The sequence below is a fragment of the Centropristis striata genome, chromosome 23 (genome assembly GCF_030273125.1).
Source record: "Centropristis striata isolate RG_2023a ecotype Rhode Island chromosome 23, C.striata_1.0, whole genome shotgun sequence".
In the NCBI taxonomy this organism is placed as follows: Eukaryota; Metazoa; Chordata; class Actinopteri; order Perciformes; family Serranidae; genus Centropristis; species Centropristis striata.
Genome location: NC_081539.1, coordinates 29,895,145 through 29,909,556, shown reverse-complemented (window position 1 = coordinate 29,909,556; position 14,412 = coordinate 29,895,145). Strand labels below are relative to the sequence as shown.

The 14,412-nt window shown below is 38.1% G+C and overlaps 1 protein-coding gene across 2 annotated transcripts in view; it reads right to left on the bottom strand.

Moving 5' to 3' along the window:
• Positions 1-14,412, bottom strand: part of LOC131962468 (matrix metalloproteinase-16-like) — a 111,292-nt gene that overhangs the window by 30,971 nt on the left and 65,909 nt on the right. For both annotated transcript variants that reach the window (XM_059327475.1, XM_059327476.1), the window contains one exon: positions 5,910-6,071. In XM_059327475.1, the coding sequence (XP_059183458.1) occupies positions 5,910-6,071 (162 nt within the window). The remainder of the gene's footprint in view (positions 1-5,909; positions 6,072-14,412) is intronic.

The window sequence follows — 14,412 nt, the reverse complement described above, 5'->3', positions numbered from 1 at the left end:
TTGTCCAACAAATGGTAGTTACAGAAACAATATATGACATCACAAGTTGCTATGTCCACCTTTTATTTACAATTTATACCTGTAGCTAGAAATACCATAGCAACGGACAAGGTAAGATGTGAAAAGGAAATATAGCAAAGAAGATTTGAATACAAAAAACAAAAAGAACCCATGAGAGATAGAAGAGAAGATAGAAAAACAAGATGAGGTAATGCAAAACTCAGTGGGTAGAGTTTAACACTGCCAAGTTTAGCGATTCGGCTTACTGAAGCACAATATGATATCTTCAGATGAATAAAACAGATATAAAAAGCATACGGAAAATGTATATACTGTAGAGATAAAAAATGGAGGCCCAGACATGCCTCGGCGTCATTTCACATTCATGATTTACATGAGAGAACGAGGGCGAGAGACATACAGAAGAAAAACAGAGCGAGGAGGCCAACGAGTGGGTTGTGTGTGTGAGTAATTGAGCACATGACAACACAAGAATAATACACTGTGTATCTGTGAAAACCAGGATATGAGTTGCCATGTGTTGATTGGGGCCAACAGATGCAGGAATAGATGACTGCAATATGAAAAGATGCAAATGTGACAAGCAGACCTCCAGACCCCACCCATACGTATCAATGAGTAATAGCCACATGTATAAATAATGACCTTGAAAGCTACTGTAAACATTCAGGAGTTATGAATGAATGATTAAACGACTTGACAAATTATTTAAAGTTCATTGAATGAAGAAGATTAAAAATAAGTGAATGAGTGAGTCTATTTATCTGAGTGAGTCAATCCACAGTGAGCAATTACACAAAGAAATAAAGACAAACCGCCAAATAGTTGATCATAGGATTAAGAAGGAACGCTACTCTGCTAGCAGGCCCAACATCTGATCACCAGAGATTCATTCACCCACTGGATTAAATCCCCTGAAATACACCCCAGATTAGTGAGCCAAAACACTAGAGCTGCTGTTATGTAAGCAGTGGGAAGACTCACAGTCTGATGGACATGTAGACCAGTAGTTCTCAACCTTTTTGAGCCGCGACCCCCAATTTAACATGCAAAAAAGACACAAAATGACCCCAAAAAGAAAATAAAATACCAAAAAAAGACACAAAATGACCCCAAAAAGAAAAAAAAGACACAAAATGACCCAAAAAAGAAACAAAATGACCCAAAAAAGAAACAAAATTACCAAAAAAAGACACAAAATGACCAAAAAAAGACACAAAATGACCCAAAAAAGAAAAAAATGACCAAAAAAAGACACAAAATGACTAAAAAAATACACAAAATGACCAAAAAAAGACACAAATTGCCCACAAAATGATCATAAAAAGACACAAAATGACCCAAAAAAAAGACTAAGAAAAAGAGACATTAAGTGACCAAAAAGACTAAAACACATTAACACATGAGCACTTTAACACAGTGGAGACAGAGCTGACTTCCAAAATGATTTGGCGACCCCCAGAAATCATCTCGCGACCCCAATTGGGGTCCCGACCCCAAGGTTGAGAACAGCTGGTATACAGTAACGTGGACATTTTATTTACTCTGCTGCTGTGTAAACAGGAAGTAGACATTAATTCCACTTTTAACTTTGTGTGTGATCTGTCTTTATTAGTTATAATTACTTGCAGCCTGCTAAAAGTTTTTAATTGTTTTTCAGCCAATAAATATCAAGTGAAGTTGTTAATTACTCCTGAGAAATTATTATGGGTTTGTGAAAAGGGAATCTGAGGAATAAATGCAAGCTTTCCTTCTTCTACTACGACCTTAGCACAAAGGTAAAAAAACACAGAATACAGATAGATGTCCAAAAGAGTGAGAGCGAATCGATCCTCCACATCAAGCTCATCCAACCCGTCATCCTTTATAACAAATCTTATGCTTCTGATGGGAAAGTTTCACATCCACAAGGTGAAGTTTTCCAAATCCCTCCCTAACTTCAACGTTTTCACAAGAGAATTAAAATGTTATATAGAAACTTTAGAGTTGACGTCAAATAAAAAAATGTGAACGCACTCTGCTACACTTTAAAAATGTATTTTCAGAAACCCCAGAATAATATAAAGAGAAGCACCTTATACCCTATGAGCCTTATGTTATTTTATTTTTATATACTGTATTTGATTTACTGTAACTGACATTTTTCTTTGTATATCTTGTTTATATACTGAATGCCTGTATTTCTTTCATTCTTAACCCATAAGAACCCATGGTGACACCCTTGTAACAAAAACTTTAAATCTACTAGAATCTAAGATTAAACCCATTTAACAATTCTAATCCATTAATAGGGCGTCCTGTATTGCATTTAACTTGTTCTGACCACAATTTTGATATATGTTATGGAGATGCAAACAAAAAGGCAATGGTTATTTGTTTTTATTTATTCTTATTTTGTTACTTAAAAACAAATCTGAAAAATAATTTGTTGTTAAACAGCACTATTCATGTCACAATTTTGCTAAATGTTGTGGAGATGCAAAGAAAAAGTCAAATTTGTGTTTTTTGTAAGCAGAAAATGTTTAGTTTATTTATTTTAAAATTAGGAATATTATGAACACAAATACCATAAACACCCAATGTAACGTTTATGTCACATCACAGATCTTTGACATTTAGGGGTAGTATTTTTTTAATTAATTTAATTTTTTTTTTGGTCTGTGGTATATCCCCCATCATTTTCCTTTAAGGATATTTGGGTCTGGGTTCTTATGGGTTAAATAAAGATCTGAAAAAAAAACGAAAAAAAAACCTCATCCTACCCCTGTCAGAGCTTTTTTCCCACAATTCACTATGCGTCCTGCACATCAAAGTCCTAAATTCAACCTCTTCTTCCCATTAAGACTCCTACACCAGTTTTCTATGTAAATCTCTGACTCATGGGCATAATTCTCTTCACATCTCTCTTTTGGGAAACTCATTCACACCTATTCTTATTCAACCTTGATGTTGCCACCATCTAATTCATCTCAAGTGTGCAGCTCCCATCATTGTCCCTGTTTAGCCTCCACATCACTGTTGACAAGAGGAAGAAAAGGAGGCCAACTGGTGCTGGAAAGAAAAATGAGAGTGAGAGAGGAGCTGCCATCACTCGTCCTGCCCTTCAACTCCTGGTAGAAGAGAGAGGAGGAGGGAGGAGGAGCAGCGAGAGGAGTTAAACGCGAGAGGATGAGGAGAGATTTGATCGCTTGCCCAGGTCTGTCACTCCCAGAGGGACGTGCCCTGACCATGTAAGCAGATGGCAGGTTCTTTTGTGTGTGTGTGTGTGTGTGTGTGTGTGTGTGTGCAGCCATTCATGTGACAGAGCGGAGTTATCTCAGCAGAGTGTGACTGTTTACAGCCTCGGCAGCTGGACGGGACAATACTGTCACTTCCCACCAAGTTGTTTGTGAACTTGGATGTCAAACTGAGGTTGAAAATTCATGAATCTAAAAAAAAAAGTCTGGGTTCCTCCACAACAAATCTAGATTTAGCAACATCCAACCTGATCAGTGGCGGTTCTTCACAGGGGCCTCCAGGGGCCACTGCCCCTGTGAAGAAGCCCTTGGCCCCTGCTGTGGCCCCTGTGTCAAATTAATATTTAAATGATCAATTTATAACGATGAACAACGGAACAATTCTTACATATTTTTTGTTCAAACAATATCTCATTGTGCACAAAAGGAACCCAGAATGTGTACGTTGTATAATAGTTTAATTGTGCAATAAAAGCTTGTGTATATATATAAAAAAAGATCATTCTCACTATACTGCACTTTCAAAATAAAAAAAAAGTAATTGTGCACAAAAATGAGAAATGTCATTGTCGTGCAAAAATAATTGTTGTTGGTAAGTCTCGTTGTTTCAATCAGTGTATTTGTATCTTCCAAATATATTTAAATTAGATTTTTAAATGAGCTAAAATAAAGGTTTTGGATGCTTAAATATCATCTTTGCCGATTTTTTAATGGGCCCCTCTGATTAAACACTGGCCCCTGCTTGGCCCCCACAGTGAAACTGGTCTAGAACCGCCACTGAACCTGATGTTCCACTAATTCAACTCTGAGGCCCCGTTTACACGAGGACGCTTGCGGGTAAAAACGACAAAATATTTTATGGGAAGTGCCTTTCGTTTAGACGGTGACGGCGTTTTTGGGGCTTAAAGACGCAAAAATCTGAAACCACCCTCCAAAGTGTAAAAGTTAAATCCTCTCCTCCGTAGCGTGTCGTCTACACTGACAAGACACAAAACTCTGATCTGATCTGCTCACGTCACGTATGTGTTTACGTCACATACATGCTCCAGGACAGGAAATAAAGAAACGTGGGATTATTTCCATGGTGGGACCTTCAAGCTGCTCTGGCAGCTCTAATAAACTTACAGGAGTCTTTCCACCAAATGTCCAGGATATGTACAGATAGTATTAGTGAACAGAGAAGGATCTGGAATTACCTCCATCACATTCTGGATGCAGCGATTGGTGGGAGGAGCCAGACGGCTGTGAACGAGACCTGGGAGATCTAGTGATGGAGGAGAACTTTGTGGAAGGAGTAGCTGATGAAAATGTGTGGTGTGAAAACTTCTGCATGCCCAAAGATGCTCTTATGGCTTTAAGTGATGCCGCCTGGCTGCATACAATACAATTTCACACACTTTTGCGTCACCGTATGCAGCAGATTTCCTCCCGAAAACGCTCGTCTAAACGAGGAATAAAAAGTGAAGACGAGACGCCACTTTTGCGTCTTCTGTTCAGACCGTCCTTGTGTAAACGTAGCCTAAAAAGTATGGGTTCCTCCACAACAAATCTAGATTTAGCAACATCCAACCTGATGTTCCACTAATTCAACTCTGAGAGTGTGAAAAAGAAGACTACACTGATGCTTGCATAAATCCATAACCGTCAAATTGAATTTCACACTTGTGACACACGCGCCCCAGAGCTACGTTAGCTTCATGAGCAGACAAAGCACAGCAATCAGCAACTGACAGCTCCAAATGTGTGTCAATGAGGAATCTGGAGGTGCTCTGATGATGAAGCGCTCGTCTAGTGTGATCTTAAATTTAGGTCTTAATCTCAGATCTGCTTATCAAAATGATCTTGTGCCATAACTGGGTTAGAAAAATACAGGAAATACACTTTTGAGACCCAGTTATGATGCCTTACGTGAGGCACGGTCACACTAAATCAAAAGTTTTCTGTGAAATCAATTTCCTTTCTCTCACTGGTGTAGTAGATCTCAGGGTTTTTGTGGTCCTGTTCAACTTGGTTAACCCTTTGATGCACAACATGGGTCAAAAATGACCCTCATTCATTTCCCATGTTAGTTATTTAATGCTGCTGTGTGTTTCTGTGCTCTATCTTTTGATATCAACTTATTTTATGATTGAATATTCTAAATATTCTTTAACTATTTTGTTTTTGATAACAACAGATCATTAGTTTAATTTTGCTTCTCATAATTTATGAAGAAAAAAAGTTTTTGTATTATTACATAGATAACTACTTGGCTAAGTAGCTTGCTAAGCTAACTACTTAGCCAAGAAGTTAGCTAAGTAGTTAGCTTAGCAAGCTACTTAGCTAAATACTTAGCTAAGAAGTTAGCTTAACAAGCTACTTAGCTAAAAAAAAATGGATATCGCTCATTTTGCACCCATGTTGTGTATTAGAAGAGTAGTGACAGAAAAAGGGATTTTATTCAAAAATTAATAAAGGAAAACATAAAAATTAGGACTAACTAATTGAGGAAAACCTGGAATACTGAACGATGAATTATTGCAAAGATATAGAACATAAAAACTCTGTCGGGTCATTTTAGACCCATGTTGTGCATCAAAGGGTTAACTCAAATAAGACCTTAACTGGACTGATAGTTACCCTGTACATTTAAAGTAAGACAGGTGTCCTTACCATAGATCTTCTGGATGCCCAGCAGGTCGTCCATGGGCAGTTTGAAGTTGTCCGTGTCCATGTACTGGTAGAAAGGAGCCATGATGGCCGTGGGGTCGTTGGAGTGTTCCAGGCCCAGCGCGTGGCCGAGCTCGTGGACCGCCACCAGGAACAAGTCGTTACCTAGAAACAGAAAAAGAGAGAGCAGTCTGTTACTGCTGTGCTTAAATTCAACATTTGTCAGTAGCATTTATATCTCTCACTAATTGCGCCTGTTTCAGTTGGAGAAGGCAGTGAGACTTTTACACTGCAACGCCCTTTAAGGGGAAAGTTTAGGCTAGTTCATGTTTAGGAAATAAAATTGCCCATTTAGGGTCCTCTAAACCAGCTGTTCTCAACCTTGGGGTCGGGACCCCAATTGGGGTCGCGAGATGATTTCTGGGGGTCGCCAAATCATTTTGGAAGTCAGCTCTGTCTCCACTTTGTTAAAGTGTTCATGTGTTTTAGTCTTTTTAGTCACTTAATGTCTTTTTTTGGTCATTGTGGGTTTTTTTTTGTCATTTTGTGTCTTTTTTGGGTCATTTTATGGTCAATTTGTGTCTTTTTTGGTAATTTTGTTTCCTTTTTTGGGTCATGTTGTGTCTTTTTGGGTAATTTTGTTTCTTTTTTGGGTCATTTTGTGTCTTTTTTGGTCATTTTCTGTCTTTTTTGATCATTTTGTGGTCAATTTGTGTCTTTTTTGGTCATTTTGTTTCCTTTTTTTGGACATTTTGTCTTATTTTTTGGTCATGTTGTGTCTATTTTTGGTAATTTTGTTTCTTTTTTGGGTCATGTTGTGTCTTTTTGGGTAATTGTGTTTCTTTTTTGGGTCATTTTGTGTCTTTTTTGGTCATTTTGTGTCTTTTTTGATCATTTTGTGGTCAATTTGTGTCTTTTTTGGTCATTTTGTTTCCTTTTTTTGGACATTTTGTCTTATTTTTTGGTCATGTTGTGTCTATTTTTGGTCATTTTGTTTCTTTTTTTGGTCATTTTGTGTCTTTTTTGGTCATTTTGTGTCTTTTTTGGTCATTTTGTGTCTTTTTTGATAATTCTGTGGTCAATTCATGTCTTTTTTGGTCACTTTGTTTCCTTTTTTTGGTCATTTTGTTTCTTTTTTGGGTGATCTGAACTGTGTGTGTGTGATTCTGTTCAGTGAGCGGGGGTCGAGGACAACATGCATGTTAAATTGGGGGTCGCGACTCAAAAAGGTTGAGAACTACTGCTCTAAACAATATGCATGGGAACATATGTGAATATGTGTGTACGAGCATAGATAATCCACTATTCATGCACCTCATGAGTGGATTATGTAGCGAGCCACAGCCGCTGATGGGACATATCACAAAGGCCTGTACACATATAAATATACAAACACACCCTCCCCCTCGCGGAGCACAGAGAAGCCAACGCTCTGTAATTAGTCTGGAGCTGTGGTAAGCCGATGACTACACTGGGTTGACCTTTTGACTCAAAAGCCCTACGTGGCCGCCAGCCAAGCCCCAACCCAATCCCAACTGTATTAGGTTTGGATATTTGGGATTTAAAGCCGCCCCTCCGTGTCCCATTCAAGTTCTTCAACTTACGTCACTGGCAACCAAAACAACAACAGAAACCACCCCCTCTCTCTGATGTTCTGCCAATGTGTCCAATCCAACCCATAAAGAAACTCATCATCATTGTTGAGAAACTCATGGGCATACAATTAGGGTTAGACTGCTGTGTCTTATGTATAATTTATAATAGTACACTGTCTGTCTGTGGAAAGCTATTAATGTGATTCCAAGGAGACATCTACCGCTTCAAAATAAATAATGTACTTCAAAGAAGACCCTTTTTTAGCCTTTCAAGAAGTCAATGTTCTGTCAAAACCAGGAGCAATCCAAATGCAAATTTAAACCGAATTTTGGGAAAATCAGCGAAAAACATGAACAATGCTTCTTTCTGCAATTGAGCATTACATGTGCAAAAAAAGGTAGATGTACACTCACCTAGGGGTGTACCATATCGTATCGTTCACGATAATATCGGTATATTTTTTTCATAGTTAAAAAAAATGCATATCGTGATATTGGCAACATTCCTACTTCTTGATGTAGTGGAGTAAGGTTAACATTAGCTAACAATTAAAGTTGTTTTAATCACAAAAAGCTACTTACTCTCTGTCGCTAAACACATGCAGCTTTCAAAATAAGAGCATGGTGTGTTATCAGAATCCACCACAGAACTTACAAGAAGACTGTCAAAATAAGAGCCTTAAATAAAACATACAAGAACCTTTATTCTCCTTTACAAAATGTAATTAAAATATTCACCTGGAACCCCTAAATGGTTATTTTTATTATTTTCTCATACATTTTTTTTTTATATGGCAACTGTTGAGATTTGCACTTCACACTACATTTTAGATTTTTATTTATTTATACAGACTAAAAAAACACATTTTCTATATCTTTTTAAGTATTTCGTAATATCGACAAGAATATCGTTATCGCAAAAATAGCCTGAAATATCGTGATATTCTTTTAGGGCAATATTGCCCACCCCTACACTCACCAAATTATATTTTGCCATTAAAAACATAAATGTAAAGACCCTAATCGCGGGTAACAAATATGTTTTTTTCAATAGGAGTTTGGAATTGGACTGGTCAGCTGTCTTGTCTGTTTCAAGGTTGTCCCTTCTTTGCTTACCCCGCTGCCATCAGTCTTCAGTTTTACCTTTCTCGCTCTTTCTTATCACACCGAGAGACTCGACAGGAATGCAAAAAAAAAGCATCACTTATTCATTGCAATTCCTACTAAAGCGAGGCACTTATCTGCCGCAAATCTATCACATGAATAAGGCATCAGCAGATACCGACCATGATTCAGATCACTTCTTAGCACATACAGTACAATGCTTAGGATTTTACAGACCAGACTACTACAGAGAAATGGCCTAATTGGAACCTCATGGAAGATATTTGACTGTATAAATGTCAGTAAGTCTTCATAAGGTTGATGTAAAAGCCTCCATTGCATGGGCGTAAAAGGACAGATTTAATATCGAGGGTTTTGCTGAAGAAGCTCGACTCTTCAGCCAAATTCTACCAATGAAAATAGATGGCTTATAAAAGTACAGAAACCGAGGGAAAATTTATGCAAGCTTGTAATATTGAACAAGTGTCTGGAGATAAGAGTTTATAGCAAATAAAGAGAGGCGCAGAAGAGAAGGGAGATAAGGAGGCGAGAGAAATGGCTCAGTGAATTAGGAATAACTGGCAGAGGAAACAGGGTCACTCCTCTCAGCTCCACACTCGTCTTCAGGCCATTTCCTGTGATGGCTGCGGGAGCAGGCCAGTTAAAGGGCTCAATGAAGCAGTTTCAAACATCCAAATACTTTTACATTGTCAAAATTAACCATGGTACAAATGCTTGTGCAACAATAAACTGTTGACACATTTAAGTACGGGTACAGAAGCGTTTTCTGAAGAAAGAAGGCATCATTTTTAATGACTTTTTGAATATACAAACTCATCTATCTTAATACCTCGGCTGTTGAAATATAATGGGAGTCAATGGAGGCTTTAACCTCCTGAGACCCAAGCTTTAGTTTGGTAAGTATTGTTAGTTTTTCCTAGATATTTAGGATTAGTAGGACATGATAAGTTAGGGGTGGGCAATATGGCCCTAAAAGAATATCACAATATTTCAGGCTATTTTTGCGATAACGATATTCCTGACGATATTACCAAATACTGAAAAATATATGGAAAATATGATTTTTTTTAGTCTGTATAAATACATAAAAATCTATAATGTAGTGTGAAGTGCAAATCTCAACAATATATAAATACATAATTACAAAATTACATACAAAATTTATATATAAATAATATATATAAATTTTGTATAAATACAAAAAATTTTACTCTTGACTCTTGAGTATGAGCAAATAATAAAAATAACCATTTAGGGGTTCCGGGGGCATATTTTAATGACATTTTGTAAAGGAGAATAAAGGTTCTTGTATGTTTTATTTAAGGCATTTTATTTTGACAGTCTTCTTGTAAGTTCTGTGGTGGATTCTGTTAACATACTGCTCTTATTTTGAAAGCTGCATGTGTTTAGCGACAGGGAGTAAGTAGCTTTTTGTGATTAAAACAACTTTTACCACTACATCAAGAAGTAAGAATGTTGCCAATATCATGATATGCATTTTTTTTGTATTTATTTATACATTCTCTGTATCTTTTTAGGTATCTCCTTATATCTTCAAGAACATCGTTATCGCAAAAAATGCCTGCAATATCGTGATATTCTTTTAGGGCCATATCGCCCACCCCTAAGGGCAAGTAAAAATTTACCTCGGGCAAGATTTTTTCTCAGCCACTTGCCTGAATGAAGTAGAAAAAAACCCACTGACCCTGTTAGAGCGGTACCAGTGCAGGTTCTGATACTACATATGCTCTGGTAGCTGTATGAGTAAGAGGAAGGACTGTCTGTCTTTTCCCATCTATGTCTTGTTATATCCCTCAATCTTGAGTCAGCCTTTCTGCCTCCCGGGGCCATTCGAGGTCAGTGTTGTCACTTTGTTTCGGTTGCTTATGTAAGTCACGCTGTGGTAAACAGGGACGTCCTGTTGGCCCCCGGGGCCACAAACAAAGCCAAGGAGGGTTGTACTGCCTGGCTAATTATCAGCTGGACGGTATATACAGAACCTACACAGAAGGATGGTAGAGAGAGGAAAGTGAGGAGAGAGAGAGAATGAGACAGACAGCGAATGATGAAAGAGACAAAGAGGTAATGCGAGGGGATAGTGTACAGGAGGAGCCAGACGATGGCGAGAAAAAAAGTTATGGGAAGGAGGAAGAGATGTGTGGGAGACAAACACTCGAAAGAGAAGATAAACACAGATAAAAAAAGGTGAGGTAAAATGAGGAGAAAGGGCGTTTGGAGTGATAGCTGTGTGAGGAAATGTGGGAGAAAACAGGATGATAAAGAGAACAGAAAAAACAGAGGCAAGGGAAAACGATAAGGCTCGGGACTATTTGTTATCTTGTGAGATGTTCCAAACATGGAGATGATGAATTATACAACTGTGACCTTTGACCTTGGCATTTGTAACATCAGCTCCCTGTCAGTGGCTGTATCTCAGTCCCCAAAAATAAAGCAGAAAATAAGAGTGTGAGGGCTTCAACAGCATGATACAGTTGAAGAAAACAATGCCAGGAGATGAAATGCATTACAAAGCTGTGCAGGGTGTGTGATAACCCACTGAGGGCAACAGTTTTTTTGTTTGTGGGGGGAAAAAGAAGAAGAGACAGTCCTATATTTTTACCATAATGTGATTCATCATTTTCATCTGTGGCGTCCGCTGGTTTGGGCAAGAATTTTGCATAAAAACAAGGCATCCCAAGCAACTATTTAAATCACAAAAGCTACATTTGATGTAACAAAACAGAAAAATTCCACTACTGTTAGAAGAAGTTTTTTCCATGTTAAGTGGGCAATGATCACAGTGGTATCCTGTGGCAGCAGACTCTCTCCTCAGGGTAGGTCAAGGTTGCTGCTAATGAGATAGTGTAGCCAAAAAGAAAAAAAAATAAAGAAGGGAAGATAAAGTGGAAGAGGTGGAGGAGGAGAGTCACTGGAGATTTATGATCAGAAGTAGCGCTCTCTGTCTTTCCCCACAGGGTTGCAGTAAAGTAAACAGGGGTTGTGATTAGAAACTAGAAACCTCTACCTGCTTCTCACCATAATTTACCGGCTCCCTGCACATGCCACGGCTGCTACAGCCCATCTGCTGGCTGCAGGCACATGTGACATGGGAATACCCATAAACACACAGAGACAAACACACAGCGGCCCACAAATCAGACATGGAGCCCTGGTCTATGCTGTTCAATTGCAATAATAGCTCAGGTTGTCAGAGCAGGCCTCTCGGGGCCTGTAACCCTCTCTGCTGCTTTACTGTTTAACTAAGCGCCAGTGGTTCGCTCAATACATGACATCTGACGTCAGCTACAAGCAGGACTGGCCACTATAGTCAGGCAGCTTAGCCAAATAAAGGGGACACGTCGGACAAAAGCACCAAATTTTTTCCACATGCTCTCTATCATTATAGGTTTCAATTTTTGGTAGGAGCCACTTTATCAAGATTGTGGATCGGAGATGGCAGCCATATAAAGTCTATGAGAAACTCTATATCTTCCAAGCCAATTAGAAGGTCAATCTTGGTGTCAAAATATACATTTTCTGTGTCAAGGAATCATTTAAAGCTATTGAGAATACCACTAGATAATTATTTGATCAAATAGATATGTTAATTTTCACCCAGACTGGTAGGTCTTCAAGTGCTGCAGCAAGGAATCCTGAGCTGAAAATGAATCTATGTTCACGGGAGAGAGCAGATTAGCTGCAATGTACACTGCTCAAAAAAAAAATCAAGGGAACGCTTTAATCTCATGTCAGATCTCTAGTGATATTCTCAATAGCTTTAAATGATTCCTTGACCCAGAAAATGCATATTTTGACACCAAGATTGACCTTTTAAGTGGATTGGAAGATATATTGGTTCTCATAGACTTTATATGGGTGCCATCTCCGATCCACAATCTTGATGAAGTGGCTCCTACTAAAAATTTAAACCTATGGTGATAGAGAGCATGTGAAAAATGTTTGGTGCTTTTGTCCGGCGTGTCCCCTTTATTCTTAAATCTGGTCCTAAGCCGCCTGACTACTAGGCTGTCCACATGTTGGCTTCTCTAGTTTTCAATCCCTTATGCAAGTTTTCTGTCAGCATTCAGCTGTTCATTATTACGTTTTTTTGACCAATGTAGTGCTATCAAGAGACCAATAATTTCTCTCCATTCAGGAAAGTTTTCAAGGACCAGTGGTGGAAGAAGTATTCAGATCCCTTACTCAAGTAAAAGTACTAATACCACACTGTGAAATTACTCCACTACAAGTAAAAGTCCTGCATTCAAAACTTACTGAAGTAAAAGTACAAAAGTATCAGCATCAAAATGTACTTAAAGTATCAAAAGTAAAAGTATTCGCAATGCAGAATGGATCCACTCAGATTAGCTAGCTAGTTAGCTTTGAATTTACTGTTGTCAACATAGGGCTCATTTTAACTACTTAATATACTTTTGTGTGGTTTAATTGGTACAAATTTTAAATCTATTATGTTTTATGTTAAATCTCGACCTGAAAAGTAACTAAAGTAACTAAAGCTGGCAGCTAAATGTAGTGGAGTAAAAAGTACAATAGTTGCCTAAAAATGAAATGAAGTAGAAGTAAAAAGTAACATAAAATGGAAATACTTAAGTAAAGTACAAGTTCCTCAAAACTGTACTTAAGTACAGTACTTGAGTAAATGTACTTAGTTACTTTCCGCCAGTGTCAAGGACACAACAACCCCTGAGACCTTAACTCCATGTCCACATCTTGACCTAGCGAAAGTCAGCTAACAAAGCTATAACAACCTCCAATTGTACAGTGGAGGATGCCCAGCAGAGTCTGACCATTTCCAACTCCTTCACCCTTTCTTTAGAAAACACAGCGGAGACTGTTACTGCTGTTATCTCATTGCTGTTGTTTTGCCGTCCAAGTCGAAGCAAGCATAAGCACTCTCTTTGTCCCAGAGGATCTCAAATGTTTCCCATTGTTCTGCTCCTACAATTCCCTGGGTGGCTGAGACTGCACTTTCAGGAATAGGCTTGGAAACACACGGTGAAGTAGATGCAGAAAGGGCTTGCTTTTCAAAAAAGGGGTTAATTGCTATTTCAGGAATGTTCCTGAAATAGCAATTAACCCCTTTTTGAAGTTTAAACCTTTTTGGGCAGTAGGGCAGGGTTTCTTTGAGCTTTTTCTTTCATGCACAACCTCAGTGACATTGAATAAAAGGGCACACACCACAAATCAATTTGAACATGAAAAAAGCTGGTGGAACTGGAGTGGAGGAATAAAGATAAATATTTACTTAGAATATTATTGGTGGCCTGTAAGAAATCAATAACAAAGAAATGTCTGAAGAGGGAGGCACCTAGTGCAGATGGATGGATTGATATTGTGTACAGTATCTTTGTAATGGAAAGAATTACTTTTAATTTAAGAACACAAAAAGAGGTATTTATTGAAAATTGGCAAAAATGGATTACGTATGTCTCTACCATAAAACCGGATTTCAGGTAATCTCAGATTGGACGATCAGAGTACTTTCATTTCTTTGTACCTTTCCACTTTTTATTTTATTTTATTTATTCATTTATTTTTGGGTGTTTTCCAATCCCCCTTTTGTACAATTTGACTTTTTCCTTTGATATTTTCTGTATTTGTCTATAGGTCTTCATGTTGATTGTTTGTTTGTTCATTTCAAAAAACCAATAAAAAGTAAATTACAAAAAAAGAAAAAAGCTGGTGATCCTGCTGTTCCTGACACTGGCTGAGGGCTCAACAGTGGAGAGGAGGAGAAGGAAGGAAATCAGCTGCTCTCCACTATC